The sequence below is a fragment of the Anolis carolinensis genome, unplaced genomic scaffold (assembly GCF_035594765.1).
Source record: "Anolis carolinensis isolate JA03-04 unplaced genomic scaffold, rAnoCar3.1.pri scaffold_11, whole genome shotgun sequence".
Taxonomy (NCBI): Eukaryota; Metazoa; Chordata; class Lepidosauria; order Squamata; family Dactyloidae; genus Anolis; species Anolis carolinensis.
Window position 1 is genome coordinate 13,678,821 of NW_026943822.1, and position 26,631 is coordinate 13,705,451.

At 41.5% G+C, this 26,631-nt stretch overlaps 1 protein-coding gene across 3 annotated transcripts in view; it reads left to right on the forward strand.

Annotated features, from left to right (window-relative positions):
- The window catches only part of cemip (cell migration inducing hyaluronidase 1), a 160,871-nt gene that overhangs the window by 79,237 nt on the left and 55,003 nt on the right, over positions 1–26,631 (forward strand). For 2 of the 3 annotated variants that reach the window (XM_008118541.3, XM_008118539.3), the window contains exons 2-6: positions 13,590–13,693; positions 18,760–18,909; positions 21,058–21,196; positions 22,607–22,843; positions 25,292–25,471. In XM_008118541.3, coding sequence (XP_008116748.2) covers positions 13,636–13,693; positions 18,760–18,909; positions 21,058–21,196; positions 22,607–22,843; positions 25,292–25,471 — 764 coding nt within the window. In that variant the 5' untranslated portion in view covers positions 13,590–13,635. Of the gene's footprint in view, positions 1–6,617; positions 7,871–13,589; positions 13,694–18,759; positions 18,910–21,057; positions 21,197–22,606; positions 22,844–25,291; positions 25,472–26,631 lie in introns of those variants that run through there. The other variant, XM_008118543.3, reaches the window with a different exon arrangement.

Here is a 26,631-nt window from a genome sequence, read left to right on the forward strand (position 1 = left end):
AATATCAGGAGAGCCGTAAGTTCTTCTGTGCTGCAATTCAAAACCTATAAAGCCCTATACGCTTCATGTCCAACCTATCTTCGAGACCACATCTCGTATGAACTGGTGCAGGCATTGAGGTCTGCTGGGGAGGTCCTTCTCTCTGTCCCCCCACCGTCTCAAATATGATTGGTGGGGACAAGTGAGAGGGTCTTCTTGGTGGTGGTGCCCTGGCTCTGGAAAATCCTTCCTAGAGAGATCAGGCTCACCCCTTTGCTTCAAGCCTTCCGTTCCAGCTTAAAAACATGGCTCTTTAAGGAAGCCTTTGATCTTATATAGGTTTTAAAGCAGGGGTCCCCAAACTAAGGCCCGGGGGTCGGATGCGGCCCATCGAAGCCATTTATCCGGCCCCCACGGCACAAGGGCAGAAGGGGGTTGGGCTAAATGACCCAAGGGGTCTCTTCTTCTCTTCCAAACCCCCCCCCCCCCTTCCTCCTCCTCCTCCTCCTTCACATTGAGGCTGGGTGGCCATCTGTCAGGGGTGCTTTGCTTGTGCTTTTGGTGCACAGAGGCAGAAGGGGATTGGACTAAATGTCCCAAGGGGTCTCTTCCAACCCTTATTATTATTATTATTATTATTATTATTATTATTATTAATAACATTGAGGCTGGGTGGCCATCTGTCAGGGGTGCTTTGCTTGTGCTTTTGGTGCACAAAGGCAGAAGGGGATTGGACTAAATGTCCCAAGGGGTCTTTTCCAACCCTCTTTATTATTATTATTATTATTATTATTATTATTATTATTATTATTATTATTATTATATTATGTTATTATTATTTTATTATTATTTTATTATGTCACAGCAAACAAGATAGATATGCTGGATTTCGTATCACAAAATCACAAGTCGAACACTTCCCAAGTATCTAGGACTGGGTGATGTATTTTCGGATGATGCGCGCAGATCCCAGTAGGTGGCCTTTTGCAGTTGGCAGATTGTAATTTTATTATTATTATTATTATTATTATTATTATTATTATTATTATTATTATTATTAACATTGAGGCTGGGTGGCCATCTGTCAGGGGTGCTTTGCTTGTGCTTTTGGTGCACAAAGGCAGAAGGGGGTTGGACTCAATAGCCCAAAGGGTCTCTTCCAACCCTCTTTATTATTATTGTTGTTGTTGTTGTCATTATTATTATTGTTCGGTGGCCAACTATAGTCCGGCCCTCCAACGGTCCGAAGGATTGTGAACTGACCTCCTGTTTAAAAAGTTTGGGGACCCCTGTTTTAAAGGATTAGTCCGAGGACTTACTCTGGGCATCACGTCGGCTCTGGGCTATGTCAATTGAAACAACTTGTTTTTATCCACAGCTTTGACTGCATTTTATGAATTTTAATGTTTTACATTGTAATTATGTATGTGTGTGGTTGTAATTCTGTGGCACTAAGGAGCCTACAGTAGCACATCGTATTAAAGCTCTGAGCTGCTGAACTTGCAGACTGAAAGGTTGCAGATTTGAATCCGGGGAGCCGAGTGAGCTCCCGCTGTTAGCCCCAGCTTCTGCCAACCTAGCAGTTCGAAAAGATACAAATGTGAGTAGATCAATAGGTACTCTGGCAGGAAGGTAACATGGCCATGGAGCCTCCGGTGGTGCAGCGTGTTACAGTGCTGAACATCTGAACTTGCGGACTGAAAGGTCGCAGGTTTGAATCCGGAGAGCAGGGTGAGCACCCGCTGTGAGCCCCAGCTCTGCCAACCTAGCTGTTGTGAGTAGACCATGTAAATGTGAGTAGATCAATAACCAAACCAAATTTATTTAATGCTTAGACCATAGGTCTTTCGCATGCAAGACAAACAAACACACAAATACACAAAAGCCAGACCATCAAATAGAATATAAAACATGCCATTAAAACCCTATATAAATTATTAAAACATTAAAATGCTGCAAATATCAATGTTAGGATATGCCCTTCAAATACTACATATTTCATGGATTAGCACCAACATAATTAAAAACAAGATAAAACCAAGTAAGTTCAGCATTATTAAAACCCAAAAAGGGAACACATTGGATATAAAAAACCACTATTAGTTAAAAGCATCAAAAGGTCAGCAGTTTGAATCTGGGGAGCGGGTGAGCTCCTGCTGTTAGCCACAGCTTCTGCCAACCTAGCAGTTCGAAAACATGCAAATGTGAGTAGATCAATAGGTACTGCTCCAGCGGGAAGGTAACAACACTCCATGCAGTCATGATGGCCACATGACCTTGGAGGTGTCTACGGACAACGCCAGCTCTCTTAGAAATGGAAATGAGCACCAACCCCCAGAGTCGGACACGACTGGACTTAATGTCAAGGAAAAGTGGCACTTTTCTATACAGTATTTTGTTGGCTGCCTCGAGTCCCTTTGGGGAAATGGTGGTGGGGAAGAAATAAAATTTATAAATGTATTATTAGTTTAAACAATGGCAAGATACGCACAGCAATGGTTTGCCTCAATATAAGACAATTTCCTGTTTTTGACCTGACCCAAAAACCTTTGTAACAGGATACAAATTCTGATTGCATCACCAGAGGCTTCATTCTGGAAACTTGATGTGGAAAAGCGTCACAAAAGAGAGAACACCGTTCTGAAAACCCCACTTTGAAGGGAAGTTTGTGACCCTTTGGCACACTGTGCGGATAGAATGCTACCTGGACAGAACTGTATGCTCTGAGGCTTGTTTTGAACACAGCTGTACGTTATACATTCATGCAGGAGTCATTTTTTTCAGTATAATTATATAGCGTGATGGTTAAAAGCAAAGCTGCACCGAGCCATTGAGGCAAGTGTGGTACGCTGTTGTTGTGTTGTCTTGCAAGGTTGCTGATCCAGGGGTTAACTCTAGTGTAGTGATCTGTGTTCTTAAACCAGGAGGCCTCGGGACCCAGACAGATCCTGCGGATGTTTGAGGTTTTTGCTGTGTTGGCCAGTGTTTTGCTCCCTTGTAAGTTTCCTTCTTGAGCTGGCAGCCCCGCTTGCCCGCCCGCTCTCCTGACATCATGCCGGCCGCTGACTCACTTCCAAACCACGGAGCATCAATTGCTAATGCAATTCAAAAGTATGTCAAATAAAGCGCAGGGTCTCTTGAGAATCCTGTGGTCGAAGGACACCTGAGGCTGCCAGAGAGAAAAACAAACCGTGGAGGAGGGGAAGAAAGAAAAGCCAGGTTGATTTGCTAAGCAACAGGTAGGAGAGTTGTGTTTTCTTCTAACCAACAGTGGAGGGAATATTGCAGGATCCTTGGATATGGGTTGCATTTTATGTTTCTTGCACAGCACATAATGCAGTGCTATAGATCTGCAATGATTGCATGTAAACGAAGTTCAGGAATGTTGTTATTAAGAAAAGTTCTTGTACTTGTATGGTCTCTGAGTCCATAAAAAGAGAGGGAAAGAGTTCCCTAGGAGCACAAAATGGTTATATAGGCATACTAACTGTGCCCGGCCACGCGTTGCTGTGGCGTTGTCTGGTGGTGTTGGTGAGAAATTGTTGAGGTAGTGGTGGTATTCCTTCTACCACGCAGTAGGACACAATCCAAGCATTCCTGACAGATGACCATCCAGCCTCTACATAATAATGATGATAAAGATGATAATAATAATACAGTAGAGTCTCACTTATCCAACATAAACGGGCCAGCAGAACGTTGGATAAGTGAATATGTTGGATAATAAGGAAGGATTAAGGAAAAGCCTATTAAACATCAAATTAGGTTATGATTTTACAAATTAAGCACCAAAACATCATGTTATTCAACAAATTTGACCGAAGAAGTAGTTCAATACGCAATAATGCTATGTAGTAATTACTGTATTTACGAAATTAGCACCAAAATATCACGATATATTGAAAACATTGACTACAAAAATGCGTTGGATAATCGAGAACCTTGAATAAGTGAGTGTTGGATAAGTGAGACTTTACTACTGTACCTGTATGGTCTCTTGAGTCCATAAAAAGAGAGGGAAAGAGTTCCCTAGGAGCACAAAATGGTTATATAGGCATATTGCAAATTGAAATGAATTCTTCCTGTGTTGCCCAAGGCTTTCATGGCTGGAATCATTGGGTTGCTGTGAGTTTTGCGAGCTGTATGGCCATGTTCCAGAAGCATTCTCTCCTGACATTTCACCCACATCTATGGCAGGTATCCTCAGAGGTGTGCAGTCTTCATTCTGTACGTATCTGTCCCCAACAAATCCTTCATCCTGTCCAGACTAATAAGATATGCAGCAGGTGTTGTGAATCTGGTGAGCACATGGCTGGCAAATCTTTTCCTGTTGGTAAAATTTATTGAATGGAAAGAAACAAGCCAAAAGTGTGAGTGTATGTACATGTGTGTGTATGGATATATATACAGTCTCACTTATCCAACATAAACGGGCCGGCAGAACGTTGGATAAGTGAATATGTTGGATAATAAGGAAGGATTAAGGAAAAGCCTATTAAACATCAAATTAGGTTATGATTTTACAAATTAAGCACCAAAACATCATGTTATACAACAAATTTGACCAAAAAAGTAGTTCAATACGCAGTAATGCTATGTAGTAATTACTGTATTTATGAATTTAGCACTAAAATATCACGATGTTTTGAAAACATTGACTACAAAAATGCGTTGGATAATCCAGAACCTTGGATAAGCGAGTGTTGGATAAGTGAGACTCTTCTGTATGTTTTTTTCCTTTGCCAACTGGCAAGCCCCATCTATGTGTGAGTAAGGATGCCTTACATCACCGCTAAAAGCAATTTGAATTTATGCTCCAAAGTTACCCAGTTCTGCTCCAGGTGAAATAATTGTGTCTGTTTATTAAAATAGATTTCATAACAACCTCATGCATTTATTAAGCTTTTACTAGTTGTGGGAGGAAACAAAAAATTCTGTAGATCATAGCAGCCCTAAATTTGGCCACAAGAAAATCTGACTTATTCTTTCTTTAGCATCAGAGGCTTTGTTGGTATTGCCCACATATTTTCAAACTTACCTTTGTAACCTTGAGGACTAGAAGCCGATGGAATTTTTTAAAAACAAAATGACATGCGACCGATGTTGCTGTGTCACTGTAGAACACCCACAATACTGCCAATACTTTTTTTCTTGCCATATAGAGGGGAAAAAACGAAGCAGTTTGGTTATTTGTACCGATCTTCTCCCTGAATGCATTTTCTTTGTCAGTCTGCAAGGAGCCTAAGAATCCTAAAGACACCACTAAATACTCCAAAGGCAACATCTGATCTTGGAAGCAAAGCAGGGTCACCCTGGCTAGTACTTGGACAAAAGACTTCCCATGAATACCAAGTGCTGTATTATTATTATTATTATTATTATTATTATTATTATTATTATTATTATTGACACAACGACACAGTATGTCACAGCAAACAAGATAGACATGCTGGATTTTGCATCACAAAATCACAAGTCGAACACTTCCCAAGCGTTTAGGACTGTGTGATGTATTTTCGGATGATGCGTGCAGATCTCAGTAGGGTGGCCTTTTGCAACTGACAGGTGGTCATTTTGTCAGCGCCTATTGTTTTTAAGCCCCGGCCAAGGCCTTTAGGCACTGCACCCAGTGTGCCGATTACCACTGGGACCACCTTGCCTGGCTTGTGCCAGAGTCTTTGCAGTTCGATCTTTAAATCCTCATATCATGTCAGCTTTTCCAGTTGCTTCTCAACAATTCCGCTGTCACCTAGGATTGCAACATCGACGATCCATACTATGTGTTTTAAACACGATCGTGAGTCAGGAGTCTTGTATTCCAAAACTCTGAATTCGGAAGACCCAGAGTAGTTTGACGTGTTCATTTTCTGTAACTTTTTCAGACTTGTTATCCACCAGTTTTTTGTAACAGACAGATGGTATTTGTGGCACAAGTTCAAATGGATCATCTGAGCAACTGTAATATGCCTCTGCTTGTAGTCCATTTGTGCGATCTGCTTGCAGCAGTTATTATTATTATTATTATTATTATTATTATTATTATTATTACCCTGTTTTTTCTCTCCACAAAGGAGACTTGAAGTAACTGTTTCAGGGGAAGGAACTAGGGAAACCACCTTCAAGTATTTCTTGCCTAAGAAAATCCTATAAAATTAATAGGTTTGCTGTAAGTTGACACAAACACATAAAGATACACATAAAGAGAGTGTGCATGCATATTGTGGAATATACATATAAATTTACGTGATATTCCCTAATTTGGCAGAGGCAGTCTTGATTTATCCTTTCCACTTTTCCAGCTTCTTTAAATACCAGTATGTTCCAGTTTTTCTCCCTTTCTTTGTTCTCTGTTTGCTTTAGGTAAAGGTAAAGATTTTCCACTGACATTAAGTCCAGTCGTGTCCGACTCTGGGGGTTGGTGCTCATCTCCATTTCTAATCCAAAGAGCCGGTGTTGTCCGTAGACACCTCCTAGGTCATGTGGCCAGCATGACTGCATGGAGCGCCGTTATCTTCCCGCCAAAGCGATACCTATTGATCTACTCACATTTGCATGTTTTCGAACTGCTAGGTTGACAGAAGCTGGAGCTAATAACAGGAGCTCACTCCACTCCCCAGATTCGAACCACCAACCTTTCAGTCAGCATGTTCAGCAGCTCAATGATTTAATCCGTTGCGCCACTGGGGGCTCTGTTTGCTTTCGTTGTTGCAAACTGAATTCAAAGTGCAAAAATAAAAGGGAAAGGAGAGGACAGATGGAATTCTTCCCTCTCCGAGTCGTCTCAAGCAAAAGCAAACTGCTGTAGCATCTCCTACGGTATGTTCTTCTTCATTAATATCTTTTTGCATCTTGACCTCACACTGGCATTACTTGGCTATGCGTGTTCCAGTTTAGTGTTGGAGGGCATGATGATTATTTTTTCTATTAGAAACTATGGCCAGGCTGTGGCACAGCTGGCTAGTAACCAGCTGCTATAAATCACTACTGACCAAGAGGTCATGAGTTCGAAGCCCGGGTCGGGTTAAGCCTCCGACCATTAATAGCCCCGGCTTGCTGTTGACCTATGCAGCCCCGAAAGACAGTTGCACCTGTCAATTAGGAAAATTTAGGGACGCTTTATGCGGGAGGCTAATTTACAACACCATAAAACTGCCAGCAAAACACGAGGAAAGGAATGAGGAAGTACAGCCACTAGTGGACGGTGAAGCAACAGCTCCCCCTTTGGCCGGAATCGTGAAGCTGGAAAAATGTTAAAAAAATGCCTCTGAGTCTGTCTAATGTATGTTGTTTGTCTGTTGGCATTGAATATTTGCCATATATGTGTTCATTGTAATCCGCCCTGAGTTCCCTTCGGGGTGAGAAGGGCGGAATATAAATACTGTAAATAAATAAATGGCCAACAGCACCGTCACCCAAAACATTTGAATCCAAGTACTCAATTCAAGCAGAGACTAAACTCCCACAGAACACACTGAATGTTTTCCCCTTTTTGCCCTATCTGAGAGGCTTGGCCTTCATGCACCAAGGCGACGATGATGCCTTATATTTCCTTCTTCCGCCAAGGGCAGAAGAGCTGACAACACAGAAGTCTGAAGAAACAATACGCGTTGACCTTCTGGAAAATTACACTTATCCTTAAAATCCTTGCTGAACCAGAGGCAGGCAAGGTGAGAGGAGCCTTCGTAAACAAGACCGGTGCCACAGAAGCACAAAAGAAAACAATCCCCACCCTGCTGCATAAAGGCAAGCAGTTACAAAAACAGCGAATGGCAGGCGGTTTCAGCAGCAGTCTTGCTGGGACAGAGGAAAGGTGATCATCAGGGGGGAAAGCCATCTGTTCATCCAGAGAGAGACAGGAAGAGGAAAGCTTGTTGACTGGGATTTGCTGCAGGTATGTTTCAAACCATCCCCTTTCTGTAGCCATGGGCATCTCTCCGTTTAGCTTTCTCCCACATGTGAATTCTGGGAAGTTTCTGTTCCGGTGTATGTGTTTTTATTATTTTAAAATTTACATATTCATCAAAAATACAATGCATGCATATAGACATGGACCAGTAATACGTATACAATAATGATCTTTGACTATGCCCTTCCCTCCTTCCACCCCTCCCATTGTAGTGACTTCCCATCCTTTGTGTTGGAGACATTCATATATACAGTTTCCCAAACTGACCTTTTAAATGAACTATATCTAGGGCTTATTTTTGAAATAGGACTTATATCTCGAGCATCCTCAGAAATGCTGAAAAATCATGATAGGTCTTATTTTGGGGGCAACAGAGTAGCCAGACAGCTCAGAAAACTCACAGCAATCCTGTGAGCTGTTTGTGACAGAGTGATCCATCAGCTTTAGAAAGAAAGGGACTACAGTAGAGTCTCACTTATCCAACGTTCTGGATTATCCAATGCATTTTTGTAGTGAATGTTTTCAATGCATTGTGATATTTTGGTGCTAAATTCATAAAGACAGTAGAGTCTCACTTATCCAACACTCGCTTATCCAACGTTCTGGATTATCCAACGCTTTTTTGTAGTCAATGTTTTCAGTACATCATGATATTTTGGTGCCAAGTTCGTAAATACAGTAATTTCAACATAGCATTACTGTGTACTGAACTACTTTTTCTGTCAAATTTGTTGTATAACATGATGTTTTGGTGCTTAATTTGTAAAATCACAACCTAATTTGATGTTTAATAGGCGTTTTCTTAATGCCTCCTTATTATCCAACATATTCGCTTATCCAACATTCTTCCGGCCCGTTTATGTTGGATAAGTGAAATTCTACTGTATATATATGTATGTATAAATGTAATGTGCATAATTTCCATGGAGTAAACAACAAAACCACTGGACCAAATCACAACAAATTTGTCCACAAAAGACATAGTCATCCAATCAATCTGCATGCGGCAGCGTGTCAGCAAAAATGGCAAGGCTTGTCAGTGCTGACACACGTGTCATATGTTGACCATCACTGCCCTAGAATTTGCTTTTACACAGGACCACTGCATGTGGAAGAAGGTTCCTTCTTGTTCTTTAGATTCCCAGCACTGGTTGTTTCTTCAGTTCAGCCAGCACAAGGGTTTAAACCAGTGGTTCTCAACCAGTGGGTCCCCACTGATCCCCACAGAGAGATTCATGTGACCTCAGGTTGTATTTTGGGGCCAAGAAATTGGCTTCTGGGTCTGCCTATGTGCTCGGTGGGCTACCTTCAGGTGAACTTTAATGAAATGTGTTTTGAGGAATAAAAGGTAAAGGTTTTCCCTGACATTAAGTCCAGTCTTGTCTGACTCTGTGGGTTGGTGCTCATCTCCATTTCTAAACCGAAAAGCGGGCGTTGTCCATAGACATCTCCAAGGTCATGTGGCCGGTATGACTGCATGGAGCGTCGTTACCTTCCTGCCTGAGCAGTACCTATTGATCTACTTACATTTGCATGTTTTTGAACTGCTAGGTTGGCAGAAGCTGGGGCTAACAACGGGAGCTCAGCCCGCTCCCCGGATTCGAACAGCCGACCTTTCGGTCAGCAAGTTCAGCAGCTCAGCGGTTCACATTTGTAATACCAGAATGCAAAACAGAAAATCCAGTTACAGAAGCCACTCTCCTTGAAGCATCTGCAGGAGAAGAAAAGGCAGCGGGAGAGGAACATTAACAAATCAGATAGCAGGAGACTTAGGGCACTTCTGCATGGATCACAATTTTGAGCCCATGCAAATAGTTGGGCAGATTTGAGATTTCTGATCCATGTAGAACCGCCCTTGGAGACTATAAACCTGCTAATAAATGCTCCATATCTTTTTCCTCGCATAGAAACAGGGCAGATTTCAAGCAATGATTTATATCAGGAGATTGACACCTGCAGTCAACAGCTCGTGAAGGCCTGACTATCTGCTTTCTGCATTCTTGGCTCATACTTACTCTTTGGAAATATCTCAACAGCTGGAAATTTATTATTATTATTTGGGCAGAAGGAGAGATACAAATCCCATTCTCTCTCTATTGCCAAGTGGGATTTTCAACAGCTATATTTTCTTTCTTGTCCACTAGACAATTTGGCAAGCCTTCAGGATTTTCACTGGATCCGCTGCTTGATAAGTCGGCTACCTTTAAATCTAGGATACAACGGAGAACATTCAAGATAAAGAATCAAACTAGTTAGACCTTCTTCCTTGAATGTGCACCAATTAGATGTGGTTCTCAATCTTCCTAATGCTGCGACCCCCAATGAAAAAATTATTTTCCTCGCTACTTCATAACTGTCATTTTGCTACTATTATGCATCATAATGTAAATATCTGATATGCAGGATATATTTTCATTCACTTTACCAAATTTGGCACAAATACCCAATACGCCCAAATTTGAATACTGGTGGGATGTGGGGGGTGTGGGGTGTTGATGTTGTCATTTGAGAGTTGTAGTTGCTGGGATTTATAGTTCACCTACAATCAAAAAGCATTCTGAACTCCACCAACGATGGAATTTAACCAAACTTGGCACACAGAACTCCAATGACTAATAGGAAATACTGGAAGGGTTTGGTGGACATTTATCTTGAGTTCTGGAGTTGTAGTTCACCTACATCCAGAGAGCACTATGGACTCAAACAGTGATGGATCTGGACCAAACTTGGTATGAATACTCAATGTGCCGAAATGTGAACACTGATGGAGTTTATGGAAAAAAATACCTTGACATTTGGGAGTTGTAGTTGCTGGGATTTATAGTTCACCTACAATCAAAGAGCATTCTGAACTCCACCAACGATGGAATTGAACCAAACTTGGCACATAGAACTCCAATGACTAATAGGAAATACTGGAAGGGTTTGGTGGACATTTATCTTGAGTTTTGGAGTTGTAGTTCACCTACATCCAAAGAGCACTGTAGACTCAAAAAATGATGGATCTGGACCAAACTTGGTACGAATACTCAATGTGGCCAAATGTGAACACTGGTGGAGTTTGGGGAAAACAGACCTTGACATTTGGGAGTTGTAGTTGCTGGGATTTATAGTTCTCCTACTATCAAAGAGCCCCTTGAACCCCACCAATGATTGAATTGGGCCAAACGTCCCACACAAACCACCATGATGAACAGAAAATACTGGAGGGATCTGGGAGGAATTGAGTAATTTTGCCATATTTACTGTGAAGTTCTCGGGAGCATAATAAAACAGCTAAGTTCTGCAACCATTGCATTTAGCTTCTCAGCACTGCAAAATTATCCTGTGTCAACCTTGTATTTGGTGCATCATTTGTAAATTGACATGGGGATGATATACAAATGTCTTATGTGTGTAAATATTATAAAAGCATTTTCAAAAAAAAAGTATGCTTGTTTTGTGCTTTGATACTCTCTTATCGATTCAGTTTGATGTTTCCAATTGATTCCTTTAAAGACGCTGCTTTCTTGGGTGATGTAAGGTCGGATTGCCTTTGCGTGTTTGAAGCTGACACCCGTTTGTTGGAGTTTGAACCTCCACGTAACATTTGCCAAGGTTCATTCTTAGACCGTTGCATACCAGGTTCTCTTCACTTGTAGGCTCCTGCAAGATGTTTTCTAAATATGTCCTGCAATGTCTGTGTTTATTTTCCCCAAGTGCTGAGCTTTCATAAAAAGCCACACAAGGTGGATTGAGGTGGAAGGGAAAGGAAATCGTGGCTGATTGTGCTGGAGTCAACCTAGCCAATACTTTCCAGATGTTCCTGAGGTTTGTTCTGACTCTGTGATGCCACTGGATTGGCTGGGTGGAGTGTCCCTCTGTAATGTTACTGGATTTGTGTGTTGCTGGGTGGAGTGTCCCTCTGTGATACTACTGGATTTGGGTGTTGCTGGGTGGAATGTCCCTCTGTGATGCCACTGAATTTGGCTGTTGCTGTGTGGAGTGTCCCTCTGTGACGCTACTGGATTGGCTGTTGCTAGGTGTGGTGTCCCTCTGTGATGCTACTGGATTGGCTGTTGCTGGGTGGAGTGTCCCTCTGTGATGCTACTGGATTTGGCTGTTGCTGGGTGGAGTGTCCCTCTGTGATACTACTGGATTTGGGTGTTGCTGGGTGGAGTGTCCCTCTGTGATGCCACTGAATTTGCTGTTGCTAGGTGTAGTGTCCCTCATTGATGCCACTGAATTGGCTGCTGCTAGGTGTAGTGTCCCTCTGTGATGCCACTGGATTAACTGTTGCTAGGTGTAGTGTCCCTCATTGATGCCACTGGATTGGCTGCTGCTAGGTGTAGTGTCCCTCTGTGATGCCACTGGATTAACTGTTGCTAGGTGTAGTGTCCCTCATTGATGCCACTGGATTGGCTGCTGCTAGGTGTAGTGTCCCTCTGTGATGCCACTGGATTAACTGTTGCTAGGTGTAGTGTCACTCTGTGATGCCACTGGATTGGCTGTTGCTGGGTGTAGTGTCCCTCTGCGATGCCACTGTGGATTGGCTGTTGCTAGGGGTAGTGTCCCTCTGTGATACCACTGGATTAATTGTTGCTAGGTGTAGTGTCACTCTGTGATGCCACTGTGGATTGGCTGTTGCTAGGTGTAGTGTCCCTCTGTGATGCCACTGGATTAACTGTTGCTAAGTGTAGTGTCCCTCTGTGATGCCACTGGATTTGGCTGTTGCTAGGTGTAGTGTCCCTCTGTGATGCCACTAGATTGGCTGTTGCTATGCATAGTGTCCCTCTGTGATGCCACTGTATTTGGCTGTTGCTAGGTGTAGTGTCCCTCTGTGATGCCACTGGATTTGGCTGTTGCTAGGTGTAGTGTCCCTCTGTGATGCCACTGGATTTGGCTGTTGCTAGGTGTAGTGTCCCTCTGTTGTGCCACTAGATTGGCTAAGTTTAGTGTCCCTCTGTGATGCCACTGGATTTGGCTGTTGCTAGGTGGAGTGTCCCTCTGTGATGCCACTGTATTTGGCTGTTGCTAGGTGTAGTGTCCCTCTGTGATGCCACTGGATTTGGCTGTTGCTAGGTGTAGTGTCCCTCTGTGATGCCACTGGATTTGGCTGTTGCTAGGTGGAGTGTCCCTCTGTGATGCCACTGGATTTGGCTGTTGCTAGGTGTAGTGTCCCTCTGTGATGCCACTGGATTTGGCTGTTGCTAGGTGTAGTGTCCCTCTGTTGTGCCACTAGATTGGCTAAGTTTAGTGTCCCTCTGTGATGCCACTGGATTTGGCTGTTGCTAGGTGGAGTGTCCCTCTGTGATGCCACTGTATTTGGCTGTTGCTAGGTGTAGTGTCCCTCTGTGATGCCACTGGATTTGGCTGTTGCTAGGTGTAGTGTCCCTCTGTGATGCCACTGGATTTGGCTGTTGCTAGGTGGAGTGTCCCTCTGTGATGCCACTGGATTTGGCTGTTGCTGGGTGAAGTGTCCCTCTGTGATGCCACTGGATTTGGCTGTTGCTAGGTGTAGTGTCCCTCTGTGATGCTACTGGATTTAGCTGTTGCTGGGTGAAGTGTCTCTCTGTGATGTACCATAACTACACCTTTGCACTTTCTCTACCACTATTACAGAAGGCCTATTCTCAAGCTGTTGACATGAAAAAACCAGCATTTATGTTCTTTCCAATGTGACAAGGGCTTTTCATGTATTTTTAAATTTTCCACTTGTTTGCAGGTCTACAGAAAGAAGGGGGTATCGAAGAGCATCTTCAACACCAAAGATGTCCTTGGCTGTTGGCTTTGTTTCCCTTATATTTGTGCTGCCTTCTCTACATGCGAGTGAGTACATGGATGTCCAAAATAGGCATTTGATTTACAAGATTTGAATGTTGCTTTTTAGTGATACATTCTTGATGTTGGCTTTCAAAATAAAGCATTGGTGGACTGGAAAATAAATAGTGCCACAGTAGGGCTATAATAGTAATGTAATTCTGTTATTCAACCTGGAAAAGAAAATGTATTTAGCTGATTTAGATCCTAAGAGAATAAATCTAATAGATGGATGATAGATAGACATGTAGATAGTAGGGTTGTCCAAAAAATCATTTTGATTCTTATATCGGAATTATTTCGGATTGTTCTCGCTTTTTGAATCGAGTTCTGAGACGTCGTCCCTGGGCGCAACCAGCAATGTAATTTGAACCATCGTTGGCCCATTCTCTAAATGTGTCTTAATGTTTCGTTAATTTTTTCCCCCAAAAAATCATAAAAGACAGGAAATATTCTGCAATTTGTTGAGCAAAGAGTGTTGAATGTGATCTCCCACTGTACCAAATTTGATGAGGATAGCTCAAGAAATGAGGGCGGGAGAGCCCTGTAAAAGCCCCCCCCCCCCCAGTTTCCTTTTTTTTGGTGACTGCGCATGCGTGTCTGCCATTTTCGAAACATTTAGAATCATTACGAATTTTCGGAAATATTCGAAATTTTGGGGTGAAAAATTCGGAAATACTTTCTATATCGAAGCGCCAGCACCCTCTACTTTAGAAACGAGAATTGAAACATTTTTTCCATCGATCGTACATGCCTACTAGATAGTAAAAATGCTCTTAAATGCTCTTAAAGTCCTATTTCTTTTGGACTTCTACTTGCTGGCAACCCTATGGCATGGTTTTGGAAATTTTGGAGTGCACAAGCAGAATGTCTAGTTTGCACATTCACATTGCCTTGTTCCTACCTGTTATTTGCTCCCAGACTTTCCAAATACCTTAGATTAGAATATGTAATTGGAGCCCTCTTATATTAGAGTTTAATTTTCTACCTAAACCTGCCTTTTCATTGATTAAACTTTCAATGTTATACGAAGGCCAAAGCATATCACTTGTTCCCAGCACAGACACACACACAAAAATACAGAAGGAGGACAGAAAACCACTGGATTGCCAAAGATGTGAAAATGCACAGCTTGATGTGGAATTTCATCCTCGACCGAGTCAAATAGATCGAAGAGTTTTGAAGAGCACAAGTTGCAAAGATATGCCTCATGAAACCCGCCCGGATATTGCTGAAGCTTGCAATCATTTCTTTGATTTGTTTCCTAAACTTGACCATAAACCATCTGCGTGATGTAAAAAATCCCCCATCAAGTGCTTGAATTATTTTTGTTGTCAGCTATTAAAATGGTCCCTTCTGTTCAGTCATCTGCTCACCTGCTTACAGAAGCCAAGGCAGGTGTTTCCGAAATTGTCTTTATGGGCCTTAACTCGGCTCAGTATAAGGTCTTTAATTCAATTTTTTTGTCAATCGGTGTTTCCGCTAGCTTTCAGTCTTTCAGCTGTGGTCAATCCAACACAACAGGGAAACAGAACACAAAACTATATAGAGATACCTGTCCCCTAATGCCAGTCTCCAGTATTTAGTGTTGGGACTATGTTCTCACCCCTATTCTTCCAATACCATCATCACATTTTGGAAGCCAAAAAGAGCCCTTAAGGCACAAAATAACGTTTTCCGAATAGTTAAGGTTTATTAGCATATGCAAATAGGATGCAAATTGACACTGCTTTGGGCAATGTATTTCCTCTGGTGGACATGCTAAGCAGAAAAGGCTAATTGGCTTGTATTAATAATTAGCTTGGGTACCCAGTATTATCTGGATCTGTATAATGTTGTGGATTAACTGCAACTGATATCATGCCAGGCTAATCTCAAGAAACTCCATCAGTACTTAAAGTTTGTTATGTTGGACTAGTTTGCTCTAACAACAACAACAACAACAACAACAACAACACAGCAGACAAAGAATCAGGACAAGAAACCCGCACTACAAACTAGAGCAGATCTGGCACTATAAAACACTTGCTGGAAAGTTCCTTGACAAAATTGAAGGAAAAGCTGATAAGAGAAGACCTGGCTCTGGCTCACGAATGGGACCCTGAAGAAGGAGACAGAAGGCCTGATCCTTGCAGCCCAGGAGCAAGACATCAGAACAAAGGCAATTAAGGCCAAGATCGAAAAATCAGCTGATGACCCAAAATGCAGACTGTGCAAGGAAACCGACGAAACCATGGATCATATCCTCAGCTGCTGTAAGAAAATCACACAGACAGACTACAAACAGAGGCACAACTATGTGACCTAAATGATTCATTGGAACTTATGCCTCAAGTACCACCTCCCAGCAGCAAAGAACTGGTGGGATCACAAACCTGCAAAAATATTGGAAAATGAGCACGCAAAGATACTGTGGGACTTCCAAATCCAGACTGACAAAGTTCTGGAACACAACACACCAGACATCACAGTTGTGGAAAAGAAAAAGGTTTAGATCATTGATGTCGCCATCCCAGGTGACAGTCGCATTGAGGAAAAACAACAGGAAAAACTCAGCCGCTATCAGGACCTCAAGATTGAACTTCAAAGTCTCTGGCAGAAACCAGTGCAGGTGGTCCTGGTGGTGATTGGCACATTGGGTGCCGTGCCAAAAGATCTCAGCTGGCATTTGGAAACAATAGACATTGACAAAATCACAATCTGCCAACTGCAAAAGGCCACCCTACTGGGATCTGCACGCATCATCCGAAAATACATCACACAGTCCTAGACACTTGGGAAGTGTTCGACTTGTGATTTTGTGATCCTTATCAGCTTTTCCTTCATTTATTATTATTATTATTATTATTATTATTATTATTATTATTATTATTATTATTCTAACTTCTGGATAATAAGCTGCTGCACCTGCGGAAATCCCTTCTTTCTGACAGCAGTGAAAGATAGACAAACAATAGCCTCCAGTTACATCTGGTGACCCGAGTCAGAAACACAGCGGAGGATGTGGTCAAGAAACCGCATGGCCCTGCATTGGTTTTTGGTTTTCATTTCAGACCTGAATTTATTTTTCTGGAATGGGACAGGAAACTCGGTACAGATGGGGGAGTGTTTATTTAATTCCATTTATCCCACTAGTGTTACGAAAAGAGACGTAGCCGTATCACTTGGAGAGTTTCTTGAAGATCTTCATTGTAAAATATTTACAGTGGAACAGAATCCACGTTGGCTGCTCCAGTGAGATTCTCATCAACTTGCTGACCAGAAAAAGTCATTAAAAATCAGCTTTTAAAAGGTCTGGAGGAGGCATGGGCAAACTTGGGCCCTCCAGGTGTTTTGGACTCCAACTCCCACAATTCCTAACAGCCGGTAGGCTGTTAGGAATTGTGGGAGTTGAAGTCCAAAACACCTGGAGGGCCCAAGTTTGCCCATGCCTGGTCTAGAATGTATCTCTTACTATACTTGAATTTCTCATTCTGCTGTATAACAAACTCTCGAAAAACATGGACACTCCCATCTATGAAACCTGTCACTTCCATCCCAGTATAATCAGCAACTCTTCGTGTTTACAAAGCAACTTGAAAATACTTTGTAAACACAGTTGTAAACAAACACCTTCTCGGTTGAATAAACAGCGAAACGAGATACTATAGTTTTGGGAAACAATGGCACAAATACCCCATACGCCCAAATTTCAATACTGGTGGAGTTGGGGGGAATCGATGTTGTCATTTGGACGTTGTAGTTGCTGGGATTTATAGTTCACCAACAATCAAAGAGCATTCTGGACCCCACCAACAATAGACTGGACTGGCCCACGAGATTTCTTTCAACTCTATGATTTTATGATTCTATGACTCTAGGGCAGGGGTCCCCAAACTAAGGCCCGGGGGCCGGATGCGGCCCTCCAAGGTCATTTACCTGGCCCCCGCCCTCAGTTTTATAATATAATATATTGTATATACATATAATATTGATAATAATATTATAATGTAATACAATATAACACTAATAATAATACCATATAATAATATTAATTATATATTCTATACTACATATAATATTACTAATAATATTACAGTATAGTGGTATAGTTCAATATAGTAATATATAATGCTAATATTGTGCTATGCTAATAATATAATATATTGTATGTACGTATAATTTGTAAGCCACTCTGAGTCCCCTTTGGGGTGAGAAGGGTGTGATACAAATGTACTAAATAAATGCAGTAAATAAATAATAAATAAATTTTAGACTTAGGCTCACCCAAAGTCTGAAATGACTTGAAGGCACACAACAACAACAACAACAACAACAACAACCCTAATTAACTTGACTATCTCATTGGCCAGAAGCAGGACCACACTTCCCATTGAAATCCTGATAAATGTATGTTGGTTAAAATTGTTTTTATTTTTAAATATTGTATTGTTCTTTCATTGTTCTTGTTGTTGTTGTTGTTTTGCACTAAAATAAGACATATGCAGTGTGCATCGGAATTTGCTTGTATTTTTTTTTTCAAATGATAATCCGGCCCCTCAACAGTCTGAAGGATTGTGGACCGGCCCTCGGCTTAAAAAGTTTGAGGACCCCTGCTTTAGGGGTTCCCAAGACCATCAGAAATATGTATTTTCTGATGGTCTTTGGCAACACCTCTACACCCTACTCACAACCTCCCAGAGGTCCTAACCTCCAGGTTGAGAAACACTGCCTTAGATATTACAGGAGAATTAGAGTTTTCTTTATTTCTAATCTAGTTTCACTCCAAGAATGGTGTCCATTTTTTCTTGCCAATTGCACACAGATGTTTAGGATGTGAAGATAGGCTTCACATAGAAGATAGGCTATAACAGGCATTGGGAAACTTTGGCCCTCCAATTGCTTTGGCCTTCAACTCCCACAATTCCCAACAGCTGGTAAACTGGCTGGGATTTCTGGGAGTTGAAGTCCAAAACACCCGGAGGGCCGAAGTTTGCCCATGCCTGGGCTATAGGGATTATATGAAATGTTGGCTGACATTTCTTTTTTCCTGCTAAGCCCTGTGTTTTAAGTTCTTCCTTCACCTGTTTCTTCAGGAGCAGCCCCATCCTGTTCTGATTTGGATCCAGAGCTGGAACTTTGGGATCCTGGGCACGATGAAGATAATCGAGTGAACATCAGCCATGGGCAAAAGCTTCTTCTGGCCTCCTCTGCAACTGTCCACTCCATCCACATCACCAATGGAGGTAACATGGTACAGCTTAGTAAATAGGCATCAAAATTATGCTACTCTAGGTCTTGTTCAGTAGATGTGCAATTGCTAAATGTAGGAGCAACGATGGAGCCCCTCATCTTGAAATGTGGTGTGGCGAATCTTGTGTTCATCCAAGTGTGAACAGAACACTTTCCATGATCATTGCAGACAATGGGGATCAGAGCTTAGAAAAGTTGTGATTTCTGTTCTAAGAGTCCACCATGCTAAGGGGTTCTGGATACTGTAGTCCAAAAAAAAAAAATCTTTTCCTGAGCTCTGGAGTGCACCCAGAGCTTTATCTGTCTTTCTCTTTCTCTTCCCACAACATGTATTTGTTTGTTTATTTATTTACTGTATTTTTACCCCACTCTATCTCACCCGAAGGGGACTCAGAGTGGCAACAATTCAATGCCACAACAACACAAACATGCAGTGGGCGCAGTGGGTTGAACCCTTGTGCTTGCAGGACTGATGACTTGAAGGTTGCTGGTTCGAATCCAACCAGGGGAGAGTGCTGATGAGCTCCCTCTATCAGCTCCAGCTCCTTGCGGGGACATACCCTGTTTCCCTGAAAATAAGACATCCCCAAAAAATAAGACCTAGTAGAAGTTTTGCTGAATTGCTAAATATAAGGCCTCCTTATGTTTGGAAGCATGCCCAGCGCTCGCCAAACAAAACACCATAGCATGCAGGAATGGTAAATGTAAATAATAATAATAATAATAATAATAATAATAATAAAAATACATCACACAGTTCTAGACACTTGGGAAGTGTTCGACTTGTGATTTTGTGATACGAAATCCAGCATGTCTATCTTGTTTGCTGTGTCATAAAATAAAATAATAATAATAATCATCATCATCATAATTTTATTTTTATACCCCGCTTCCATCTCCCCAGAGGGACTCGGGGAGGCTTACATACCAGTTATACATGGAAATAATGGTAGTAACAAGAAATTCTTGACAGGAGTCACAGTTTGTCTGGTTTAGTTATGTTGGTTTGTGATGACAACTACTCTACAGTATAGAATAAATGTTCTTTTTTTTTTTTGTTCAACAATAAATATGAATTCTTCTTCATGGAAAAATAAGACATCCCCTGAAAATAAGACCTAGCGCATCTTTGGGAGTAAAAAATAATATAAGACACTGTCTTATTTTCGGGGAAACATGGTAAGAGAAGCCTCCCACAAAGATGGTAAAAACATCAAAACATTTGGGCGTCCCCTGGGCAACGTCCTTGCAGACAGCCAATTCTCTCACAACAGAAGCAACTTGCAGTTTCTCAAGTCGCTCCTGACACACAAAAAAGTATGGGTGCTATTGTGCACTTGCTGAAACATCCCAAGTGTCTTAGCCTCCTTTCACACAGATGTATATAATCTTCATTGAACTGGATTATATGGCAGTATGTACTCAGATAATCCAGTTCAAAGCAGATATTGTGGATTATCTGCCTTGATATTCTGGGTTATATAGCTGTGTGGAAGGGACGTCAGGTAACAGACCAAAAATGGGGCCCTTCCAGACAGGCCCTATATCCCAGGATCTGATCCCAGGTTTTCTGTTTATCCCAGATTATTTGGCAATGCGGACTAATATAATCCCGTTTAAAACTGAAAACCTGGGATCAGATCCTGGGATATAGGGCCTGTCTGGAAGGGCCTGTGCTGAAGTGTTTAGAAAGTTAATGCCAGTTTAAATGGAACCACATAGCATCATTTTGTCCAGAATATTTGATTGCTATAAAGCCATTTTATCTGCTTAGGATAAGGTCATACAAACACTATCAACCAGTGATAGATGTTTCCCTGGAACAGTGATAAATACAGTAAGTGTTATATTTCTGGGAAAATAATGTGTGTGGCAATGTTTTCTGCTACCAAAAAAAGGAGCAAGGGAAACCACTGAATTAACTGCCTTGCATAAATCGTAGTTCATTTGAGGTTTCACAATTGGAAATACCCACTTTTTTGTAGCTCAGTTTATTTTGTTGTTTCGGTGAGAGAAATGGGAAAACCAAATCAGAGCATTTGATGAGTATATGTTTATTTTTCCCCTAAATAGACTTAAAAGGAAGCCTGTAACAAAAATGCCGTCGAATTTTAAATCAACAACTTTTCCCCTCTCTTTAGGAAAGCTAGTGATTAAGGACGACACAAACCCAATTGTTTTGCGAACTCGACATATTCTGATTGAAAATGATGGCGCATTCTATATTGGGAGCGAGAGCTGCCCTTTCCAGGGAAACCTAACCATCATTTTGTATGGACGGTATGTATTTAAGGAGTTATCGTCTCATCATTTTGAAAACTAGCCCTAATGCACTTGAGAAGGAAATTGGTACCATGCTGATATACAAAGATTGTGTCACTGAGGCCCTGGCTTTCTGAGGCGAGTCTGAAAGCTCCAACCAAGAAGAAGGCTGGCATTCAGTATTGCAGTTATGGGATAGCCATAGCTTAGCAGGTGGTCTAGGATCCCACTATAAATTTCCAAGAGCAAAAATGCATTAAAAAGTCCTCATCTATATACTATAGAAACTAAAACCCATGTTTGTTGCCAAGATGTATTTTTTAATTTATAAGTTACTAGCTTGGGTACCCGGCAGTGCCCAGGATATTTGAAAAGGGCCTTTTTGGGTGAACTATAGTTCCCAAAAATCTTGGTCAATCCTCCCCAAAACCCGCCAGTATTCACAGCCGGCCATGTTGTGTCTGTATGCCAAGTTTGGTCGAGATCTCTCATCTGCTGCGTTCATTGTTCTCTAAATACAGATGAACTATAGCTCTCTGATGCCAAGGTCCATCACCCCAAAGTCCACCAGTATGCAAGGTTGGCAGTGCTGGGTCTGTGTGCCAAGTTTGGTCCAGATCTGTCATTGGTGGGGTTCAGAGGGCTCACGGGACACAGGTGAACTATAACTCCCAGAGATAAAGGTCACCTCCCAAGACCACCAGTATTCCCAGTTGGCCATGTTGAATCTGTGTGCCAAATTTGGTCCAGATCTCTCATCAGATGGGTTCAGTATTCTCTGAATATGGGTGAACTATAACTCCAGGGTGTCAAGGTCAATCACTCACAAACCCTGCCAATATGCAAATTTGGCCATGTTGGGTGTGAGTGCCAAGTTAGTTCCAGGTTCATCATTGGTGGGGTTCAGAGTGCTCTTAGATTGCAGGTGAACTATACATCCCAGTCCCTACAACTCCTGTAAGTCATTATTTATTTATTTATTTATTTTACATCATTTATATTCTGCCCTTCTCACCCCGAAGGGAACTCAGGGCGGATCACATTACACACATTAGGCAAACATTCAATGCCTTTTTAACACAGGACAAAGACGAACAACATAGCTCCGAGCGGGCCTCGAACTTATGACCTCCTGGTCAGTGACTCATTGCTCTCCCGTCTGCGCCACAGCCCCGGGCATGGTGAATTCTCCCCAAAGCTATCTCCCTAGTATGTTCAGATGCTGATCAATTCCTCTGTTTGCTGTGTGCCAAAAAAAAAAAAGGGGTAGGAAAGGGTTAAGACAGTTGTGGGAGTTGAAGTCCAAAACACCTGGAGGGCCGAAGTTTGCTTATGCCTGCTATAGAGAGTTAGCTTTCAAATAGATTGAGCATTCCATTTTATATCAGTAATGTATGAACCTTTTGGTTTCTGTGGTTTTGGTCATAGTGCCGATGACGACACCCCTTCGGACAGTTACTTCGGGAAGAAGTATATTGGGGTTATTGGCGGTGGGACCCTGGAGATCCATGGTGAGAAGAAGCTCTCCTGGACTTTCCTGAACAAGACTTTGAACCCAGGCGGCTTGCAGGAAGGTGGCTACTATTTCGAACGCAGCTGGGGCCACCGTGGCGTCATCGTCCACGTCATTGATCCAAAGACAGGGGCAGTTGTGCATTCCGACAGGTACGTTTTCTTCAATGCATCCATTCCTCCCATCCTGGGTCTCAAAGTGCCATATAATAATGCTTAAACTAGAAAAAGTTATGTCATAATCAGCCTTTTGACAGGCACATATGTTAGCAAAAACTACATACAAACATCCCTTACGCTTGCAGAAATGTGTGTTAATAGCTAAAATGTATATATTAGGGGAAAAGAGACACAAAAAATGTATCAATTGCAAATGCTGTTACTTTTAGAATCAATAATAAAACTTTATTTTTAACAGAAGAGTAAAAACGTCTCCCCAAACCTCCCTCTTGGATAAGATGTTACAGCAATAAGAAATGTTAACTTGCTACTGAAACAATTATAACATTGTTGAGTTTAGCATTAAAACACTGAAACATCTTGTTTTTTTCCCCCAAAAGTAGCATAGTGATTTTAAGGAGTTTGTTCTAGGCTCTGCAGTGAAAAAAGGAACGGTTAATAAGTGGGTTTTGGATATATTACTACTTGAATATACAGTAGAGTCTCACTTATCCAACATTGGATTATCCAACGCATTTTTGTAGTCAATGTTTTCAATGCATTGTGATATTTTGGTGCTAAATTCGTAAATACAGTAATTACTACATAGCATTAATGTATAATGAACTACTTTTTCTGTCAAATTTGTTGTATAACATGATGTTTTGGTGCTTAATTTGTAAAATCATAACTTATTTTGATGTTTAATAGGCTTTTTCTTAATCTCTCCTAATTATCCAACATATCCGCTTAGCCAACGTTCTGCCGGCCCGTTTATGTTGGATAAGTGAGACTCTGCTGTAAGTGGGTTTTGGATATACAGTATTACTACTTGAATATATTACCAGATACTAGAGGGATCAGGCTTGCTTTCTGCTGCCCTGGAAACTAAGACTCAATGGAGCTATGGGTTCAAATGACAGGAAAGGAGATCCCACCTGAACTTTAGGGAGAACTTCCTGACTGTAAGAAGAGCTGTTCAGCAGTGGAACTCTCTGCCTTGGAGTCTGGAGGAGACTCCTTCTCTAGAGACTCTAAAAAAGAGGCTGGATGGCCATATGTTGGGGGTGCTTTGATGGTGTTTATCCCTGCATGGAGAGTGTTGGACTAGATGACCTTTGGGGTTTCTTCCAACTCTATGATTCTATTATTAGTTTTGGATTACTTTCTCATAGCCTATGGTGGTGCAGCAATTTAAACCGCTGAGCTGCTGAACTTGCTGACCGAAAGGTTGGTGGTTCGAATTTGGGGAGCAGGGTGAGCGCCCACTGTTAGCCCCAGATTCTGCTAACCTAACAGTTCGAAAACATGCAAGTGTGAGTAAATCAATAGGTACCGCTCCTTCCATGCTGGCCACATGACCTTGGAGGTGTCTATGGACAATGCCGGTTCTTTGGCTTAGAAATGAAGATGAGCACCAACCCCCAGAGTCGGACACGACTAGACTTAATGTCAGTGGAAAATCTTTACCTAAAGCAAACAGAGGACAAAGAAAGGGAGAAAAACTGGAACATACTGATATTTAAAGAAACTGGAAAAGTGGAAAGGATAAATTATGTGATATGCCCAAATTAGGGCATATCACATAAACTTACAGTGGAGTCTCACTTATCCAACAAAAACGGGCCAGCAGAACGTTGGATAAGCGAATATGTTGGATAATAAGGAGAGATTAAGGAAAAGCCTATTAAACATTAAATTAGGTTATGATTTTACAAATTAAGCACCAAAACATCATGTTATACAACAAATTTGACAGAAAAAGTAGTTCAATATGTAGTAATGCTATGTAGTAATTACTGTATTTACGAATTTAAAACCAAAATATCACAATATATTGAAAACATTGACTACAAAAGTGTGTTGGATAATCCAGAATGTTGGATAAGCGAGTGCTGGATAAGTGAGACTCTACTGTATATGTATATTCCACAATATGCATGCACACTCTCTGTATGTGTATCTTTATGTGTTTGTGTCAACTTACAGCAAACCTATTACAGTAGAGTCTCACTTATCCAACACTCGTTTATCCAACGTTCTGGATTATCCAACACATTTTTGTAGTCTATGTTTTCAATACAGCGTGATATTTTGTGCTAAATTCATAAATACAGTAATTACTATGGAGCATTATTTCATCTTGAACTACTTTTTCTGACAAATTCGTTGTATAACATGATGTTTTGGTGCTTGATTTGTAAAATCATAACCTAATTTGATGTTTAATAGGCTTCTCCTTAATCTATCCTTATTATCCAACATATTCACTTATCCAACGTTCTGCCGGCCCGTTTATGTTGGATAAGTGAGACTCTACTGTAATTTTATAGGATTTTCTTAGGCACGACTAGACTTAATGTCAGGGGGAAACCTTTACCTAACTACTTGCTTGGGTTCATGTTGCTGCTGTTGCTAATTTGCTTCCATTGATTTCTACAGATTTGACACCTACAAGCTCAAAAGCGAAAGCATCCGCCTCGTCCAGTATTTGAACACAGTCAATAATGGCAAGATCCTGTCGGTTGCAGTGAATGATGAAGGGTCCAAGAATCTGGATGACTCAGCCAGGAAAGCGATGACCAAATTGGGCAGCAAGCATTTCCTCCACCTTGGCTTCAGGTAGGAGCCGGTCAGGTCAAAGCTGGGCAGCACAGAGGCCCTATTATTTCCGTCATGGAACTGAAACAATATCACTTTTTTCCCAGCATCACAGACATCCTCACACTCTCTTTTAAAAAAAACATTGTCCTTCTTTCAACATGTAGTGTTTGGAAGCAGAGGAAACAGTCTGAAAGATTTGGTAACTCGACTGCAGAGATTTTATTGAGATTCTTTAGGGATTGAGAGCAAATTTCACTATGACTGGGGAAGGTCTAGGCTTCGTCCATTTGATACCCTGTTTCCTCGAAAATAAGACAGTGTCTTATATTAATTATTGCTCCCAAAGATGCACTAAGTCTTATTTTCAGGGGATGTCTTATTTTTCCACAAAGAAGAATTCACATTTATGGTTGAATTATGGTTAAAAATGAAAATGTATTATCTACTGTACAGTAGTTGTCATCACAAACCAGCATAACCAAACTGTGAATCCTTTCAAGAATTTCTATATTATATTTTATTGCTATACTGTTTTTAAATTACTGTTTTAAATTTCTGTTTGTATGTAAATTTATGTTGTTGTTGGGCTTGTCCCTGTGTCAGCTGCCCTGAGTCCCTTCTGGGAGATGGAGGTGGGATACAAGAAAAGTTACTATTATATTATTACTATTTCTTGTTACTACCTTTATTTCCATGTACAACAATCTGTGTATGTACATTTACCGATCCTGCATGCTTCCAAACAAAAACTTTACTAGGTCTTACTTTCGGGGGAGGCCTTATATTTAGCAATTCAGCAAAACCTCTACTAGGTCTTATTTTCTGGGGATGTCTTATTTTCAGGAAAACAGGGTAAGTATCCTTTATTATAAGGGATCTCTCTGCTTGAAAAGTGGAGCCCCCAGTGGTGCAGTGGATTAAACCACTGAGCTTCTGAACTTGCTCACCGAAAGGTCGGCAGTTCGAATCTGGGGAGCAGAGTGAGCTCCTGCTGTTAGCCCCAGCTTCTGCCTACCTAGCAGTTTGAAAATATGTAAATGTGAGCAAATCAATAGGTACCGCTCCAGCGGGAAGGTAACGGCGCTCCATGGAGTCATGCCAGCCACATGACTTTGGAGGTGTCTGTGGACAACGCCGGCTCTTCGGCTTAGAAATAGAGATGAGTACCAACCCCCAGA